The sequence below is a fragment of the Peromyscus californicus genome, unplaced genomic scaffold (genome assembly GCF_007827085.1).
Source record: "Peromyscus californicus insignis strain IS unplaced genomic scaffold, ASM782708v3 Scaffold_3__1_contigs__length_106647218, whole genome shotgun sequence".
In the NCBI taxonomy this organism is placed as follows: Eukaryota; Metazoa; Chordata; class Mammalia; order Rodentia; family Cricetidae; genus Peromyscus; species Peromyscus californicus.
In genome coordinates this window covers 2,380,517-2,400,098 of record NW_026294551.1, presented here as the reverse complement: position 1 = coordinate 2,400,098, position 19,582 = coordinate 2,380,517, and the positions used below count along the sequence as shown (strand labels likewise).

Sequence of the window (19,582 nt, the reverse complement as noted above, 5' to 3'; positions counted from 1 at the left end):
TGTGGTAGTGTCAGTGCAGGGACCAAGGGTCAGGTGCTTAGAACCATGTCAGCCTGCTCTCCCCCCTCAGTAATGCCTTCCCAGCAGGCCCAGGGCTCAGCTTCCTGAATAAGTGTTGGCGCTGTCCGTATCTGTTGAAAACAGAATTTCTACTATAAGACATGTGTGCACTTTGTTTATAGGTTGGTTGGGGTTTGCATATTTGTTCATATGTAGACTAATATGTGCATGTGTGTGTGTATATTACCAGTGAGTAATGTGTGTGTCAGCCTCAACTTGTCTGTAATAATTTTTTATGGAAGAAAACTTGTATGTTTGGCTTCCAGTGCTGGGCACAAATCACTGAAGATTCCTTGTTATTTTTTTATCTGCCTTCAGATCTCTTCCAAAAGCTCTTCCGACAGGACCTGCTGGTGGCAAGTTTGTTTAGAAATTTTTTATTGGCAGAAAGAATCATGAGGTCGTATAACTGCACTCCAGTGAGCAGCCCACGACTCCCACCGACATACATGCATGCCATGTGGTAAGTGTGTCCGTCTGACAGTTCTGTTGTGCTTGGGTTCCCAGTTATGTGCTTCCCGCTGTAGTACTCTGGGCTTCTTGGAACTGTAAGTGATCTGGTCTGGTGAATGGTGGCACCAGTCGTGGGAAAGGAAGGAGTGTCTTCAGAAGGAAGGAGGCTTTGTAAGTGGACAGAGTCAGCAGACTTGGACCCACATTCCCCAGCTGGTGGAGCTCTTTTGAAAGGTTGTAAAACCATTAGGAGGGTGGAGCCTTCTTAGAATCAATGGGTGTTTGGGGGCAGGCCTTGAATTTTATTTTCTTATTCTGGCCCCTACTTCCTGTCCCTTCTCCGTTTCCTGACCATGGACACAATGTAACCAGCTGCCTCAAGTTCCTGGTGTCCTGTCTTCCCCACGAATACAGACCCCATCCTTTCTCCCCTTCCCTCCCCTCCCCTCCCCTTCCCTCCCCTCCTCTCCTTCCCCTCCCCTCCCCTTCCCCCCTCCTCCCCCTCCCCCCTCTCTTTCTTTCTTTCTCTTTTTTCTTTTCCAGACAGGGTCTCTCTGTGTAGCTGTGGCTGGGCTGTCCTGGAACTTGGTCTGTAGATAGACAATGCCCCGCGTTCTTTCTTTTTTTTTTTTTTTTTTTGGCTTTTCGAGACAGGGTTTCTCTGTGTAGCTTTGCGCCTTTCCTGGAACTCACTTGGTAGCCCAGGCTGGCCTCGAAATGAAAGAGATCCGCCTGGCTCTGCCTCCCGAGTGCTGGGGATTAAAGGCGTGCGCCACCACTGCCTGGCGCCGAGTTCTTTCTTAATCTGTGAGCTGAAATAAGGGCTCCTTTTTGGAACTTGTACTGAAGAAGAAATTGCCCCAAATTTATTAAGTGAATACAAGATTTCTCTAAAATTTAAAGCCATGTGTCCACACACACACACCCACACACACACACTCACTCACTATAGTCTTTAATCACTGCTCATACTTTTCTTATTGTGGCACAGCCAATGCTAGTAGTCGTAACAGTAAAAGTAATGCAGTGTGGGGCTGGAGAGAGAGTTCAGCCAACACCCTGCAGTGTGGTTCACGGCCACCTGGAACTCCAGTTCCGAGAGAGTCAACATCCTTCTCTGGCCTCTTCTGGCACTGTACACACATGATGCACATATATACATGCAGACAAAACACTCATACACATAAAATAAAATTTAAAATAATAAATTTATTCTGAACCTGAATATCTGAAGACATTTGATTTCTGTATTGTCAACTTTCCATTACTTTTAAAAAAGATTTATGTATTTTATGTATATAAGTGTTTTGTGTGTATGTATGTCTGTACACCAGAAGAGGGCATCAGATCCCACAGGACTACAGTTATAGATGGTTATAAGATGCCATGTGAGTACTGGGAATTAAACTCAGGACCTCTGGAAGAGTAGCAAATACTCTTAACAGCTGAGCCATCTCACCCGCTCGTAAGATTTACTTTTGTTTGGTTGGAACAGGGTTTCATTGTATAGTCCAGGCTAGCCTTGAACTCACAGAGATCTGCTTGTTTCTGCTTCCTGGGTTTTGGGATTAAAGATGTGTGCCACCACACCTGGTTAATTGCCATTATTTAATAGAACAGCTGACTTAATGTGCTTATGGGGAAGAAAGTTTTACTGTGGGTTATGGTTTCAGAGCTTTCTGTCCGTGGTCTCTTGGCTGCCTTGGGTCTGTTTGGAGGCAGCACTTCCTGGCAGGAGCACATGCTGGAGCAAATGTTTACGATAACCTGCTGGGAAGCACAAAGGGGAGGGGAATGCAAGGGCATGGATCCCAGTATCCCCTTCCTGGGCATGCCCCATTGCTTGAACTTCCTTCATCTGGGCACCACCTCCCAACAGTGCTGTGGGTCCTTTGCGGGTATTCCACATCCAACTGGCAGCGCTCTTCCACACAACTGGAGGCTTGTGGACTCCAAAATGAACTAACAACAACAACAAAAAAAAAGTCTTCATTCACATTAGTAAGAGAGCTGTTTAACCCTGAAGACCTTTGTACAGTGTTGCAAAGTCAGGTTTTTTTAGTAGACACATATCAGCTTTCACCCACCACTAGGAACCCAGAGAAGAAGGTGTTTGTAAACTCACTACCTCTTTACCCACTTTAAACCAGAAACTACATATTCTTTTTTTTTTTTTTTTTTTTTTTTTTTTTTGGTTTTTCGAGATAGGGTTTCTCTGTGTAGCTAACTCACAGAGATCCGCCTGGCTCTGCCTCCCGAGTGCTGGGATTAAAGGCTACATATTCTTATTTATTGGAGAGAAACCAAAATGAGTAGTGTCCAGCCTTCATATGTAAACAACAAAAGTTAAAATGCATAGTCGCATCCTTTTAGAGCATGGATAGTATAAAATTGGAGTTGAGAGTGGAAGTCACTGCTAGGAAGAAGTACTGTCCATCAGAGTGCAGAGGGTGTACCCAGCTAGTTCATTTCCCATTATGCTGTGCGCTGTGGAGCAGAGGAGAGAGCACTCCCTGAGAAGCCTATGAAACGTGTAAATAACCTTTTGGGGAGTAGATACAGTGAGCATTTGGGAGAGAACACATCCTCGGAAAACCTTGCCTTCCTTACATATTATTTTCTCTGAGCCAGAATTTCTGTAAAAACTTTATTATAAGAAACTAAAGCCAAGTTTGTGGTGCATGCTTTTAATCCCAGCACTCAGGAGGCAGAGGCAGGTGGATCTCTGTGAGTTTGAGGCCAGCCTGGTCTACAGAGCAAGTTCCGGGGCAGCTAAGACTATACAGAGAAACCCTGTCTCACAAAACAAAACAAAACAAAACAAACAAAAAGAAACCCAAGGGAGGTCTGGGGAGATGGCTCAGTGATGAAGGTGCTTGCCAGGCAAGAAGCCTAGAGTAGAACCTGGGTGAATGCGGAGTGGGTATGGCGGCTCACCTGAAATTCCAGTCTTTAAAGGTGGAGGCATCAACCAGTCCCTATTAGAGACCTCTGGGTTTGATTGAGAGACCTTGTTCCAGAGAATAATGTGAAAGAGTACTCAGGGAAGATCCCTGGTTCTGACCTCAAACCTTCACCAATCACACTAAGTGTGAGCGCACGCACGCACGGACGGACACACACACACACACACACACACACACACACACACACACACACACACACGGGGGGGGGGGGGAACCAAAGGGAAGGGAGCAGACAGAGCAGGATAGAGAGAGCTCCCCACAGCAGTTTTCTCAACACTGGCCACCCACCATCCTGGGGAGTGAACTTTACAGATAGGATGAGAGGCAGGGGTGGGAGTCATTTGAGAAGGGGCCCTGGGAGCCCCAACTGTCTGCATACAGCTGGGCAAGGACGCCTTTATCCTATGGAACCTCAGCCTTGGTATGCTGGGCACTTCTGGTGTAAAAACTCACTGAAAATACCCTGGCCCTTCCAGCACCCATCTTAGCAAGTTCCCTGGAGCTGAGAAGATGTGGTTCAATTTTTCCCTACAGGGTTAGCATGCTGGCCTCACATAGCTTGTTCCATTCAGTGGAACAAATCCCATGGCTCATGCCACAGCAACACCTGCTCCTCAGCCAAGAAGTTGCTCTTCTCTGTGGTGGGACCTCAGGGAACCATCAAGGGAAAAAAGGGAGTCAAGTACCTCCTTCCACCAACCCCTAGCCAGATTGTGTTCTCACCGTGGTTGGTGGAAGTCGAGACAGAGCTGGTGAGGAGAGATGTGGGTTCTGTGATAGAGTGGGTATGTGGTCCCACCAGCTGAGAAGTCTGAAGCTGCCTTCTCACAGAGTAGTGGCCAGTGCCACATTATACGTGGTGGGTCCTCTTCCCTGATCCAAACTCACGCTGTGAGCATAGGCCATTGATAGGGACATGAAGAAGCGACTTAATCAATCATGCGACCTCATTGTAAAGAGTAAAGTGTGGAGAATTCATAGCAAACTGGGATGTCCTTTACAAGTAGAGAGTTCAAAGGACCAAGGAACGAATGTGCTGAAACAGAGATTTGCAGTGAAAGGAAGTGTTCCGTCTCAAAAACCATACAGGGCTCATAGGCCTCTGCTGAAGGGTACGTTGTTAGTGAGAGGTTGCCTCTCCAAGCATCTCTGCACGGAAGTATGGGGGTCAGAAAAGAGCTGAATAAGTCTTCGTGGCCTACCTACAGTTGCACAGTGGTGCTGCCACACTTGCTTACTAAAAGCATCCCATATCACTATATCCAAATTCTGGGGACAGGTCCTCCAGACTCAAGCCCACTGTGAACTAGAGATCCCAACATCCTCTTAGGAGGCCCCACATGGCCTTCATGCAGCTATACCCGCAAGGAAACGGGGGTTCCAGCCAGATGGGCATATAGCCCTGTCATTGGCAGCTGACCCTATTTTTCTGGTCAGATGATCCAGCTCCTGCCATACCCAGAGTGGTTCAGGTCATGGTAGTGGGAAGGGGCTTTAGGACTCGCATTCGAGTCTGAACTATAAGGAGTATCTTACAAGAGTGAAACACTTCCTAACTGTTGAAGGCTCACAGCTGGAGGCTGTGGGTGTCTGAGTACAGTGGGAAGGACTGAAGGAAACAGCAGGGTCTTGTAGAACAGGAAGCAGCACATAGCATGACTGCCTGCTGAGGCCACCAGAGGAGACAGTGTGCCAACCCAAGAACCCATGTGCCAGTTCCTTTTTCCATTTTTTCAGCCAGCTCCACACTCTTGACAGATAAGAACCCAACATTCTTCCTTCCTGCAGGATGTTGGAGGTGACCATGAGTTGACAATACCTGTTCTGGAAACTGGTCAGTTATCTTGGTGTTTCCTCCCCTCAATGCCCAGCACCAGAACCACTGACTTGGGGCCTCACCCTTGACTGTAACGTTGCTGGATTCGGTCCCTGACTGACCCCTGCCCAACCAGCTTGCTCCTGCTCAGTGTCTCACTGCCATCTTCCACTTGACCTTGTAACTTCCTGCAGCTCCTGTGCCCCACCCCCTCTGCTCCCTGCCGTCCCCACCTGTACCTTTCTCTGTCCAGTCCACTTTGTCCTGCAGCTAGCTATGATCCACCCAGGTCTAAGAAGACATGGACTGTGACTGAAGGCCGGTAGTGTCTGTTCAAGCATTCCTGTCAGAACCGCAAGTGGAGGCTACCCCACCCTGTTCAGTGGGTGAAGGGAGCCTGTCTGTTCTGTTGTTACATAAAGCATGTGTTAAACAACACAGTAAATGACACTGCATGTGTCCTCAGCACAACTGCTCTCCATGCCACAGTCTGTCATACACAGAAAAAGACTGAAGAGAGTCACAGCAGGCTTCAGACAGGACAACAGTAGCACTCACCTCTTAAAAACTGTTGGAGGTTCTTTGAAATTAAAAGCCTCTTTGGAGAGTTCCGATTCCTTTGAAACAGTAAGTTCTGTTTTTTTTTTTTAATTGAATCATTATAGTTAAGGCATTATTTGTCATAAAATAAAACTTAGAAACAAATGTAAGAACTAATTGGGCATTTCTTTGCATGATAAAAGCATAACTAGCAAATTCCCTAAGGTTTAGTACCTGGACTTGATCTCCTGTGATATTTTTCAAATGATGTGGAAAGGACTCATTAAAATCCCAAGTTGGCTGTTAATTCTTGTCCATTAGACAAAGTTCTGTGCATGGCACTGCACGGCCAACGGAACACCCGACCAGAGGGTTCGCTGTGAGAGTAGTTGCACATCTACCATACTCCCCCAGTGGGCTGGGTGCGCCCTGTAGGAGTGTGCAGCAGTCAATACCAAGGCAGGGTGAGAAGCAGTGCAACAATAAGGGTCAGAGACTGCGGTGCTCCCTGTCTTCACGGCACTTGACCTCTGCAAGAAAAGCCTAGCCCTCTACCCAGCAAAATGACAGCAATAGGGAGGCCCATCCAGAAGAGAAGTTGTGGGGCGAGGTCTGTCGGCTTCCTGAGCTGCTCCAGGCTGGGCATCAGCTGTAGGAAGTAGACTGGGTGCTCCATCCTCATTCTTCCTCAGCCCGTGCATGGCTGAGCCATTTCCTGTCCTGTAGATGCTTCCAGACCCCAGGCCAAGGTGGTCAGGACAGTGGTCCTGCTTCCCCTTCCCTTCTGGTCCTGCTGTTCTGCTGAATATGCTGAGATGTCGGCTTCTGTTTTCTGTTGCTTAAGGCAGGAACTGCAGTGATCAAAACTTTGGGAGGCTGGAGCCTGCTGCAGAGATCACTATTCAGTATCTGATAAATTAGGGCCAGTCTAGCTCAGGAGGAGCAGGATCAACTGACTTTTGGTCTTACACATTTTTTTACCTGTTGTCTTCTGAGTTGTTAGGGATTGAATCCAGGATCTTGCACTTGTTAGGTAGAATCCAGGGTGTTCATTTGGCTCCCCAAAAGATGAACTAAGGAAAACTCATCTGAGTTTCTGGGGCTCAGAGGAAGTAGCTGGATCAGAGGGAGCTGGGGAATCAGGAGAGAGTGCCCCACAGAAAGCATGCCTGCCACACTTGGGGTCTGCAGTTAGGCAAGGAGCCAGGGTAGAACTATTGGGAACTCAGAGATGTACCAGGCAGTGATGATGAGGGTCCAGAGCACTGACTGGACTTGGTAACCGAGTGTATTGTAGCTGCTGGCATCTTAGGGGAAGTCAGTGAAGAGCTGGAAGCTGAGTCTAGTGTCAGGAGGGACCTAGGACGCTGGTTTGAGAGCTAGCATTCAAGGGAGAAAATGACTGCTATTGATTTATTTAGTACCTGTGGTCTTCTTCCTAAAGTCGAACATACATGGTCTCACTGATCCTCACCACACGTCTGACATGCACCTTGTTTTAACTTGGCATTGAAGAGGCTGAGAGACCAACAGTATGTGACTTGTCCAAAGGCACACAGTACCTGCTGGCTGAATAACAAAGTGATCCTCACCAGGCCTCAGCCTCCCCAGGACCAGCAGTGCTCAGTTCTGCTGGGAGGTAGGATGGCTGCCAGAGAAGAGGATCTCAGAAAGTAGACAGTGGCTTCATGGAGAAGTGATCGGGGTGAGGGCTTATTAAGAGAAATGGTACCTGGCCCAGGGCTGCGAGTACCACCAGTGGATGCAGACACTGGGCTCTTTCTATCATGTTTTAACTCTTCATTTGGAGGCAGGGAAGATAAAGCACGGCTTTTCAAGGAGCATGCAGTGGTGAAGAACACTGATGCCCAGGATTCCCCGCAAACTCATCTAAGCAGAATTAAGTGTCTCAGCACCCCATTTAATTCTCCAGTTTACTCAAGTGCCTGTGTATCTTACATATGGATACTGGGTGCAATTGCCATTTGACTGACCCAAGTTTGAGCTGGGGCCTCATAGCAGTAAATCTGCCATGGGTCTTGGAAGGGAGGAGAGAGGAAGAGGGTGACTGACCACTTGAAGCCTGGGGGCCCAGCAGTCTGTGGAGCATAGGTGTAATATACCTTTCCAACAGAGCAAGTGCACAGCCATGGCCAGAAGGGCTGTGGACTGTAGGCGTGGCAAGAGCAGGTCCTGTGACCAAGTCCCAGCCAGGGGCCCCCAGCGTAAGTTAACCCCACTACAGAAACCAGTCAGACCATCCAAGTTTTGGTTAAGTAGCCAAAAATCAGTGTTTTTATGTATCGTTGCCTGTGTTTTGTTTTGTTTTGTTTTTTTAATGTTGAAATCTGATGTGCAGTATTTGTGAAAACATTTTGAGATCCAAACTAACCGTAGCCATAGACTACATGTAGCTCACAGTACTGCCTATCAGGATCCTGTTGAAGTGCCAGGCACAGGCTTCAGGTGCCCCTGACCTCAGCATAATAGCCATCCCTGGACATGAAGTAGCTGTGTACAGTGACTCTGACCAGCTCCCTTTCTCCTGAGCCCATGCAGTCTGGACAGCATCTAAAGGTCCTCTCTGATTTGCAGTCTTTTGCCTGACATCATCGCTCCTGTCTCTATGCTGAGAGGTACCAAATAAGTGCATTTGAAAGGGTTCTTGTTACAGAAGTGAGACGTGACTTGAGGGAGGAGAATTGCATGCCTCTGACACACGTTCTCTGGGGAGGATTTTCAGTAATGGCAGAGCTAGCATGAGTAGACTTGGAAAATAAACACTAGTCAATCCCATTCTGTGCTGGAAATTGCATGGTGAAGCCACTTTGACCAGTGGCCAGCATAGAGATAGACTCAGACTCTGGGAGGGACTGCATGGAGCTGGGGGCTACCTTTGACTGATTGGGCCAGCACAGCAAAGATAGACTGGAGCCGGGTTTAGCAGCCTCCTGGGTTTCCTAGAGGCACAGCAGCTTCAAGAGCTGGAGGGATGAGCCTGACCTCAGCAGAGAGCTGTCTCACTAGTCTCTGCTTGGCCCCAGTGCCCCTCCCATCTCTCCCAGAGGTCTCCCTGTCACAAAAATGCTTAAGAAACTAAGTCACCAAGTAAGCCCAACCTTCAGAAGAGCTAGTTGAATGGTTAGGCATCCTCTTCCCCAGGCCTTCTATCTGAGTGCTGTTCTTTTTTTTTTTTTTTTCCAAACCTGCATTGGTGTTTTGACTGCATGTATGTCTGTGTGCAGGTGTCAGGTCCCCTGGAACAGGATTTACAGACAATTGTGAAGCACTGTGTGGGTGCTGGGAATTGAACCCAGGTCCTCTGGAAAAGCAGTCAGTGCTTTTAACCTCCAAGCCATCTCTCCAGCCCCCTAAGTGCTGTTCTAACAGTAAAATTTAGTCTTCTTGCCTGCTGCCTCCTGGGCCCAGTGTGGCTTGCTGGCATCAGGGACATTACTGACCTACCTCATGTATCTCTGGCCTGAGAGGGTGGGGAGTGCCTGTTACCTCCTTTCTGGGCCTTGGACATCTTATTTGTATTTCCCAGAGACGAGCTTCTGCACTGCTTCACCACAGCCTGTCTGTGCCTGGAGGGCTTCTTCTCAGCATTGTCACGAAGAAACACTACTACTTGAAGCATCTGCTGGTGGGTCTGTCATTCCAGAATCCCCCTGTGTACAAAGCTGGAATGTCCACATACCGCATAGTTCTTACCAAGTAATCTCCCTAGAGTCTGAACTGAATGAGTCTAGTAGTCTGAACATAAGAGAATTTTCTGGAAGACTGGAAAACCCTATAATAGCATGGCACAGTTGGGTTCGGGGTTGTATGAGAGGGTCATTCCACCCAAGCTATAGATTGACATGTGAGGTCTTGAGGCACAAGCATCCTCCCCAAGGAACAGGTTGTCTCTGTGCTCAGCTTTGTTTGGACTAAACTGAATGAGAAGCCGGGCCAGATAGACACGGTCCCAGATAGACAAGGAAGAAGGGAGCCGCTCCATCTCGTCAGTGACCTTTGTTTCTGTGAGTCATTCACAGCATAGTTTATGCCCAGAGAAGAGAAGGACTCTGACCCCTGGCATGTGCACCTTTTCCTGCAGATCCAGAATGCACAGCAGAGCCACCTTTGAGAGACCATCTTGGTCAGTGGAAACGTTCTGCCAGATGCTTCACCCTCCTTGAGAAGGAGTTGGGTGTCCAAGCTCCAGAATCCAGCAGCTTTACACACTGGCCTTCCCCTCCTCTCTAGTTTTGTGCCATAGCACAAGCTAAATGGTTTCCAAACCTTCCGCTCCTGTAGACTCACTCTCTCCATACCTCTCCCCAGCTCCAGGGCCGCATTTCAGGGCTTAGGAAGGCCCTGTGGAACAGGCTCGTCACCACCCCTGCCCTTTTGTGACATCTGGCCCTCTTTGAGACTGGGCTTGCAGACCTATCCTCATTGGTCTGTCCTAACTCAAATCCTACCCCTTGAAGGAGGTAAGGAAAAGAGGTGGAGAGCCACACCCACCTCTAAAACTCTGTAGCTATACCTGAGGGCCAAGCCACTGCAGAGTTGAGCTTATTCCAGGCTTTGGCTGGGCCTCACCACTGAAGGATGACTGGTGGGCTCTCAGCTTTGCCATCTGCCACCCCAGGTGATGAAACTCTTCCCATAGTGCTCAGGGTTTGTGTTCCCTCAAATAGATGGCGGCACACATATCCCCAGGGAATTCACAGGAAAGGTAGGCAGGAAAGAGCCTTTGGAATAAATAATTTAAAATCCGGTTATTATATCCTTGAGTGGTGATGGAGAGGCTGTGTTTCTAGTGAGGGGAAAGGGAACAAAGCCTAACAAAAACTGGGGTTAAAGCATAAGTAATGTACATTTGCACTCTGCTTCAGGCGGGGGAAGCAGATGATGAAATACTCAGAGCCCGTTTCCTGTTTAATTTTTGATGCAAAGCCATCAGGGAGTCGTTCTCCTTCACTCTCAATTTCAGGGGTCCTGAAACCTTGCATTTCTCTGCGGTAATAACCTGTGCTTTCTGCTCTGATGGATCAGTGCAGATGGAGCCCACACTGGCTCAGAAGGCTTTTCCTCCAGCCCACTACCTGGGCGCTTGCCATCCTAGGCCAGTTTCCTGAAAACCCAGGCTCTTCCTGGCGGTGACTCAACCAGCAGCTTAGAAAGTCCCCCACTCCTTGTTGTGTGTGTGGGGGGAGGGGGAGCCCAATTTGGATCAGCTGGGCTCATCCTAGTACCCCTCCTGCCTGCTCCAAATTACCTCAGTTCTGCCTCTCTCCTTTAGAGTCTACAGAGCCTCCCTGTGGGAAGCCAGTGTGGACACTTCCCAACCTCTGCTCCTTCCCCAGGTAACACCCAGAGAGCTGGTGTGTCTGGGTGCTACATGGAGAACTGGTGTGCCCTGGGGACACAAGGAGAGGAGAGCTGTTGTATCCAGGTGCCACACAGAGAGCCCGTGTACACTGATGACACTCGGAGAGCTGGTGTGCCCTAGTGACACACAGAGAACCAGTGTGCAGCACCACAGCTGTTGTCACAGGGTTTTTATCAACTGCTTTTTCACTTGTCCGTAGCTGAGAATCCCAAATGAAGCCTGCAAGTTTGGCTGAATGTTATCTGAGAAAATGCTTTAATCAGTTGGTGCTTGTGCTCATCAGAGGACAGAGGATGAGATTGTTACATAATTTTACAGTTTGATGGGAAATGCTGAAGTCATCTGGTCTGGCCCAGAGAGGGTGCCCAGGTCACCCATCATACTCTGTACTTGTGAAAGTGCCTCTCTCCATTCCATCTCAGCCCAGGGAGCTGGCACAGGACTGGGGTACCTCTGTTCCAAGAACTATCATGGAGCTTGTCTGCCAGTGGCCTTGGGTGTTCTCAACCAGGCTTTTTTCCCTTTGGTATCTCAAACAGGCCTTTTCTTCTCATCTCCCTCACAGCTCCTCTGTGCTGTGCCTTTGCCCTAAGCCACAGCTCCCTTTGTTGGCTCTGTCTCATTCCATTAGTCTCCACCAAGCCTTTCACACAGGAAAACAAAACTAGGAGCTGGTTTTCTGGTGAAGGAACTGTGTGGTGGGTTCAGCTCTCCCAGAGGTAGGAGCTAGTGGGGCCACAAAGCAGCAGAGGTAGTCATGGGTCAAATGTGTGTGGGTTAGAACGTGTTTGCCTCAAGACTGTGATGGCACAGTGGGGACATCAGTGTAGGCACAAACCCATGCCTGTATGTGCTTTACCTTTCTGCTTAGTTCCAAAAGTATCCATGCCAGGCTCCAGCTGGTCACATCAGCCAGCTACCACACACACACACTGCCCACTTCCCAGCTCTACTTCCCCTTTCTTCTAACTCCTGAAAGTGAAACTTTCCATTTGATTAAATTCAAGGTATTTTTATAGAATTTAATTGTAATAATTGACTTTGCTTCTGTCTCAGCAAAGAGTAGATGTCCCCCCCAGTGCTGCCGAACACTCGCTTGCCTGCGGCCGGGGGTTTATTGAGCATATGGAACTATTTATTGCCCAGCGTTGGGGCCACTTTTGATTATCTTCTGATTGCCTCTTAATTTCATCAGCAGGAAGGGCTGCATGGGGTGAGGTTGGTGGGCAGGGGGGACAGTGTGCACAGAGGGGTCAGTATGGGGGTGGGTGTAAAAGGAGTAACTGTTTCATCTTAAACCTATCCTTTCCTTCTGAATTTTAAATGTCTCCATCCTTGTCTTGGTTCTTTATTAAGACATAGAGAAAATGTGCCCCTTTACCTACCAGCATGCAGTCTCATTAGTCTGCATAAAAATAACAAGAGTCTTCAAGTCTCCCAGGAAATTACCGGGAGAAGAGATTGCTATTCCAGAACAAAGCCTGCCTTACTGATCATCACTGTTTTACAGAGGTGTACTTCTCAAAGTCAGGGGAGGGGGTAGTAAAGATAGAGAACTCACCATATGCGGCTGTGCACAGTCTTCCAGCTTGGAGCATGTCAAGTGCTGTGGTTTCTGACCGGCCTCACCCTGTCTGCAGCTCAGCCAAGGCCTCTTCCTTATCTCAGGGTCCCACAGGAACCCCATGAGGAACATGTCACCATTTTTTACTTCATGGATAGTGAATCTGGTTCCTGGAGAAACAAGCCCATCCAAGTAGAACTATAGACCCAGACCTGTTGAGTGACCACTCTGTGAGCCCCTCTCTTCAGGTGGGGATCCAGGAGGGCAGTGTTGAAGCCAGGCCTGTGGTACATTCTCACTCCCGTTGTCTTTAACCCGACTCAGCTCTGGGCAAAGATTGCTTTCATTCTTTTCTGACTCAGAATGTGCATGTTAAAGACCTGCATTTGAGGTGCCCACAAGCTGTCTGGCACCATCAGGCTTTGCTCCTTTCTAATGGTGGGACACAGCAGGAACCTTGGAATGTTGTTGACCTCTGCAAAGGCAGGCAGAATGAGGGTGATGAGAGTCCTGGCTGTTAGTGTGGCACTCTTGGAGAGGGGCCAAGAGAGGGTCTGGGATTGTGAGAGGATGCCTCGTAAGACTGTGGGTAAGCTTGGGATTTGAGGAACTGGCTGGAAAGTATTAAGTTTATTTCAGACATGACTACTGGTCCAGTGATGGAATCAGCATCAGGAGTCACCAAGAAGATAAGTTTGTTTTGAATGGCACTTGAGGGTGTCATTGAGGGAGAATGAAGAATACTATGCTTGGATACACATCCAGGGAAGACAGACAAACTGAGAGAGAAGCATCCTAGCCCTGGGGAGACAGCCACCTGAGATGCTAGAAAGTGGAAGACCAGGGAGCACTTCTTATGGTCCCAGAGGACACTTAGAAGAGACAGCATTTTCTGTTGCACACAGGACAAGGCATTGTGGCAGGGAAGCAATTTCCAAAGTTGCATGTGCAGCCATTCTGGGCTGCTTCCACGATGTAGGCAGTGGTCCTATTGCTAGAAGTGTGACCATCTGCACCAGGGAATGATTAAGTAAGGGACTCCTGGGGCTCTACCGTGACCCCTTTGAATGTAACTACTATGAATTGAAGAGCCTCTCAGCTGATCCCTTGTCTAGCTAGGCTGCCCTGTGGTCTCACCCCAGTACAAGCCCATTCTGAAATCCTTGCGTCCACGTACACCCCACTGTGATCACAGGACTCACAGGATCTGCAGTTGTCATCCCTAGTCATGACATACTTGACTCCCTTTGTCCACCCTACTCAGACCTCCAGCCACCAGTTGCCCAGCCACTGTTCCTCTCCATTTCCCACATGGCTGGCTGTTGCAGATGGATGGAAAACTGCTCTCTGTTAGGTGTTTGGTCACAGGGATGACAAAAAGTAACCAGTACCCTCAGTAAAGAGGAAAGGACAGCACATTAGGTCTCATGGCCCCACAGGTCCCTCAGCTCCCTGAAGCTGTGTGAGAGGCCCACTCCACCAGAGGGAAGGTCTACCTACATTGGGGCTGGTGGTACAATACACACTTCTAGGACCTTCCTATGTGACTAAGGGCCAGCACTTCTCTGAGCACCATCAGAAAGACAGGTGTGTAGTAACCAAGTAACTCAGGAGCATAATCAGGACCATGCCAGTGAGTGTTCATGTGTTTTCTTGGCCCTGCACTCATGGCCAAACTGTGCTATTGGGCTTTCCTCTAAGTCTGAAAGTGTCAAAGTTAAAAATGTTATAAGAAATCAATAAAATTATACTCAGTTACATACCCAGGCCAAGGTAAAGCCTGCCTTTGAACTCTCTAGCTTGTGTAGCCCCAGTTCACAGCACTCCTGTCCTGTGCTGCTCTCTTAGTCCTCCAAAAGTATGGGGGAGGGGCACCTGGCGAAGAGCCTCATGTAAGTGCAGCCAGCCTGCTCCCAGACAGAGTCCCCGTACCCCCATTATGTAAGAGGATGTGTTTATGAAGCTGCATAAATCAGCCTGCAATGTCTGAGCCCCAGAGGTCCCAGAGAAAAGTCCAAGGGCTGGCTTGAAGCTAGAGCAGGAGTGGGCATCCACCCGGGGGGGGGGGGGGGGGGGGGGTCTCAGACAGGGCTCTCAGCTGAGCACAAGACGTGTTGTCAAGGGGAGTGCTGAGTAGTGAGTACCCAGTGCGATGAGAGACTGAGAATGGCCAAGCCTACCTGCTAAAGGTCTGCCCCCTTTCAGTTTAGGGCCGCCAACACAGCCCTAGCCTTCTGGGCCCAGGCCGGTCCAGCCATGCAGACAAGAGGATGAGGAGTGCTGACCTTCCTAGCAGCACAGGGGATGGGGCATGTTGACACTACCTGGTCTTCCGGGGCAGATGGTCCACAGCCAGGCCACCTACCCCAGCCCTGCTGATTGGGCTTTTTCTAACAAAGTGTCTTTCTCTGCCCATGCCATCCTATCAGCCATCATAGGAGCCCCAGCTATTTGGAGCAAGTAGGTTATATGTTGGCGGGGGGGGGGGGGTGGGGGGGGGGGGTCATGATGGAGTCAGGAACCACTGTATGGGAACAGGAGTTCTGTCATCCTTCTCTCTGCATTCTCAAGAGAAGCTTGTCACACTAGGCAGCTAGAGTAAGCCACAGTACCCACCATGTCTGCTTCTCTCCAGTCTTCCTGGGTGATTCTGCCAGCAGTTCTGCTCTGAAAACCCCAAACACAGCCCTCCTGGCTGGAGGGTGTTTGTCCCCGTTGGCTCTATGGTTCATCCCTGTGAAGGCCTGGTGCCAAGGCTGCTTCGCTAACGCTGTGGTGCCCTCTGTTCTCTCCCCAGGCAGGCCTGGGACCTTGCTGTGGACATTTGCCTGTCTCAGTTGCCAACCATCATCGAGGAGGGCACTGCCTTCAGGGTGAGTCCCACTTCAGGAGACCCCTCCCCAGGGGGATCCTGTGCCTCCATTGCAGACACCTGGGCTTCATGTAGCACCCAGAATTCTGGGTGGTCAGGTTTAGTTTTTCAACTACCTAGAAAAAAAAAAGTACAACTTACAGAGTTTTCAAGATCGGGTCAGCCAGGAACTCAGTCAGGTTTTAAAATGGTTGACCTTTTGGGGGGTGAGGGATTCTGAGACAGGGTTTTTCTGTGTAGTACTGGCTGGCCTGGCACCCCACTTTGTAGAGCAGGTGGGGAAATGGTTGACTTTTAAAGGCTATTTTACCCCTATGTGTCGTAGTCATAATCGCTTTCTTCATTCAACCTCTCCTCTCCCCGGTTGGGATTATCTTATGGGTCTTTCCGGTGCCTGGAGTGTATCTCAGTCTCAGACCGTGCAGGTCAAAGTTGTAGCAGCTGCATGGGCTGTACCTGGTTTCACTTGGGTATGTACGAGTGGTGACGCTGCCCAGAGCCTTCCTGGCAGCCTCTCTGAGCCCTTGGTTTTTCTTGCAGAGCATTTGCTCCTAGTGAAGCACCAGGTCTGACTGAAGCCCTGTTCCTGACCTTAGAGCACAACAGTTAGAAATTAGGAACTAGATTAGGGCACAGGAACACAGAAGTAGGTTAAACACATTCTTGAAGCTAAGATAGGGCGGGGATGGGGAGGTTGGGGCTGCCAGCAACATAGGGGCCACATCACACTGCTCTGGAGGCCATTGAATTTCAAAACTAAACCTCTCTGAACTTTGGTTTTCTCGTTTTACTATTGTTGTTTGAGGCAGACTCCTTCAACACAGCCCTGGCTGTCCTGGAACTCACTACGTAGACCATACTGTCCTTGAACTCACAGAGACCAGCCTGCCTTTGCCTCCTGAGTGCTGGATTAAAGGTGTGTGCCACACACCCAGCCTGGTTTTCCTCATTTTTAAAGGAGATTCTGGGGAAACCCAATTCAAGGGGCTATGTATGCAGGCTAAATGAGTTAGCACCCCAAAGTGCTTAGGACAGGATTTACACATGATATGCCCTCATTTGGTCTTACACAGCTCACTGCCCAGAGAGAACTGGCCACTGACAAGTGAGCAGTGTCTGTCACCATCATCTGTCAGCATCCCTGTTGCAGAATCAAGCCTGGGCCTCTGTATGCACTAACACACTGCACTCTTGGTGTGTAATAGGCTATGCTAGCTCCCCAGATGTGCGCCTTGAGGTTCAAATGATGGGGCAAAAGGCTTTAAAGACGATCTCCTGGTCCCTTTTGTCAGTGTTGTTCTATTCTTTGTTGCTTGTTTGGGGAGAGGAGATAACATTTTATTATAGAAGCTTTTAAGCCTAGAGCGAAGATGGAAGGACTAAAGCCAACAGCCATGCTCCCACCCCTGAGTTCTGCTGTTAGCTTTCAAGCAGTGTGCCCCTGTGCCTGGAGCCTCACTGTGTGTGTGTGTGTGTGTGTGTGTGTGTGTGTGTGTGTGTGTGTGTGTGTGTGTGTCTGTGTGTGTGTGTGTCTGTGTGTCTGTGTGTGTGTGTCTGTGTGTCTGTGTATGTGTGTTACAGGCCCCGCCCTGAGTATCAGTGCTGAAGGGATGACACGGTTTTGTCTTTTCTTGTCTTTCCCAGGTTCATGTAGCATCCATTGCTCAGCTTCCAAACAGCCTGTGTTTCCTGCCTTTCCTAAACTGTTTGAGGCAGGAACGAGTCTCCTTCAGCGCCCCAAACCTCCATAGAATATGACACCTAGCCCATGGCAGACCTTGGCAGCTGCCTCCCCCTCTGTTCCCTACCCTCCATACAAACTAAAATAATGGCCCTCGGGCTCTCCCAGGAGGCACAGAGACTCTGGGTGCAGCAGGATTTCTGAAAAACCCCACTAAAACGTCAGTCTTGCTGGACAGTGGTGGTGCATGCCTTTAATCCCAGTACTCTGGAAGCAGAGGCAGGTGGATCTCTAAGTTCAAGGCCAGACTGGTCTACAGAACAAGTTGTAGAACAGTCAGGGCTACACAGAGAAACTCTGTCTGGAAAAACCAAAACCAAAACCAAACAAAAAACAAAGAGACTTGAGTCTTGTTGTCTTCAGATCTTGGCTTCCCTGATTAAGAGATGAGAACTCAGCTCCTAGAATCGCACACTTGGTATTGTGTTCCTTTCAGACTAAGTGCTTCTGTTCCAATGCCAGATATCCTTACCAAGGATCTCACTATATTATCTCTAAACTGATGGAATCCAAATTTTGCATTAAGAGAACATTGGGGTGTCAGGTGCAGGGTTAACTGATCTGGACCATGCTCTAGCTTTTTTATTTTATCTTTCTTCTTTTTTGGGTATATAGAATACATGTAGAAAGTCATATGTACCATAAACATATGGCTTGGTGACTCCTCACCAGTTTAACACACTCTCATACCCAGCCCCCATATAAAGCAGTCACAAGCTGCTCCTTCCCTCTGCAGCCACTGCCTGTCTGCTGCCATGCTTGGGTACGACATGGAGCATGCTCTTTGTGTCTGACTGCTTCCACCCAACAGTATGCCTTTGATATGCCTTGTAATCCCTTTCCGCAGAAAAAAGAGGGATGGGGGTCTGCAGGCTCCAAAATGGCTTCCCATCCCATGGCCAGTGTGTGAGCCTCACAGTCAGGGCTGGCTGGCCCAGGCCCAGAGACTGTGCAGCTTGAGACAAAGGGAAGCAAATCATCCTGACCTGTCCGTTTTAAGTGCTGCTATTATAAGATTTCACTTGTTTTTACATGTTATACATATTATAGTAAGATACTTACCTTCATTTCTGGAATTTGGGGCAAGTTCTCTCCCACCCTATCCTGTAAGTTTTGGGCACACTACAAACAACCTCACTGAGGATGTCCTGTGTGTGCTTGGGGAGCACAATGCTGTCTGCTGGGAGCTGTCCACGGTGTCTTTGGTTCACAGCCCTCCTACTGTGCAGGATCTAGCTCCACATAAATAATGACATCATGTGTCCCCAGTGCTTCCAGAAGGTGGGTTCCTGTTGTCAGGCAGGTCTGTCTTTTATACATCTTTCTGTTGAGCTGGAGTAGTTCTGTCAGTGTCCTTTGTCTCACTGTGAATACCTATTACTCTGCAGACTGCATTTTCTTCATGTTTTTACCTTTTTTTTTCTTTGAACAGACACCTTTTGCTAAGCAAATTCCTATTTTTTAAAATTTTGTTTAAAAAAAACAAAAAAGAAAAAAGCTAGGCAGTGGTGGCATATGTCTTTAATCCCAGCACTTGGGAGGCAGAGGCAGATGAATCTCTGTGAGTTCCAGGACAGCCAAGACTACACAGAGAAACCCTGTCTCGAAAAACCAAAATAAATAAATAAAATAAAAAATAAAATTTTGTTAATGGTTAGGGCCTTTGTTGTGCTGTCAAAAGCCATCTTGACTTAACCTGAGGCAAGCACCCCCAAATGCCGCCGTCTTCCCTTCCAGAGCTTCATGTTGCTGTTCCCTCCAAGCTCTGCCAGCCATCCATAATCACTAAGAGGGAGGCGTGAGTTGGAGCAGGAAGTGTTTGCTGTCCGAGGGATGCCCACTCTGAGTGTCATCACACTGGACCTGTGGCTGTGTGAGCTGCTTCCAGCTTCTCTGCTCTGTTCTCTCAGGCTCTTTGTCCAGGCACCGTGATCACAGTTTTGATTCTGAACATTCACAGATATATGCCCTCCAACTGTGTTCTTTTCTACAATTGCCCCAATTCCTTTTGACCCTCTGTGTTTCCGTGTGAATATTGTGGTCACTTGTTCATTTCTTCAGAGAACCTGCAGTACTTTGACTGAGTTTATGGAGAATCAGAGATTGAGTTGGGGAATACTGACATCTGTATTACACTGAATCAACACAGCTAAATTTTGGGGGGTTTTTTTCCCCTTGATTTGTACG

General features: G+C 48.7%; 1 protein-coding gene across 3 annotated transcripts in view; it reads left to right on the top strand.

The window, feature by feature from the left end:
* Rptor (regulatory associated protein of MTOR complex 1) overlaps window positions 1–19,582 on the top strand; it is a 347,185-nt gene that overhangs the window by 228,813 nt on the left and 98,790 nt on the right. For all 3 annotated transcript variants that reach the window (XM_052755707.1, XM_052755706.1, XM_052755709.1), the window contains 2 exons: window positions 379–523; window positions 15,580–15,655. In XM_052755707.1, coding sequence (XP_052611667.1) covers window positions 379–523; window positions 15,580–15,655 — 221 coding nt within the window. The remainder of the gene's footprint in view (window positions 1–378; window positions 524–15,579; window positions 15,656–19,582) is intronic.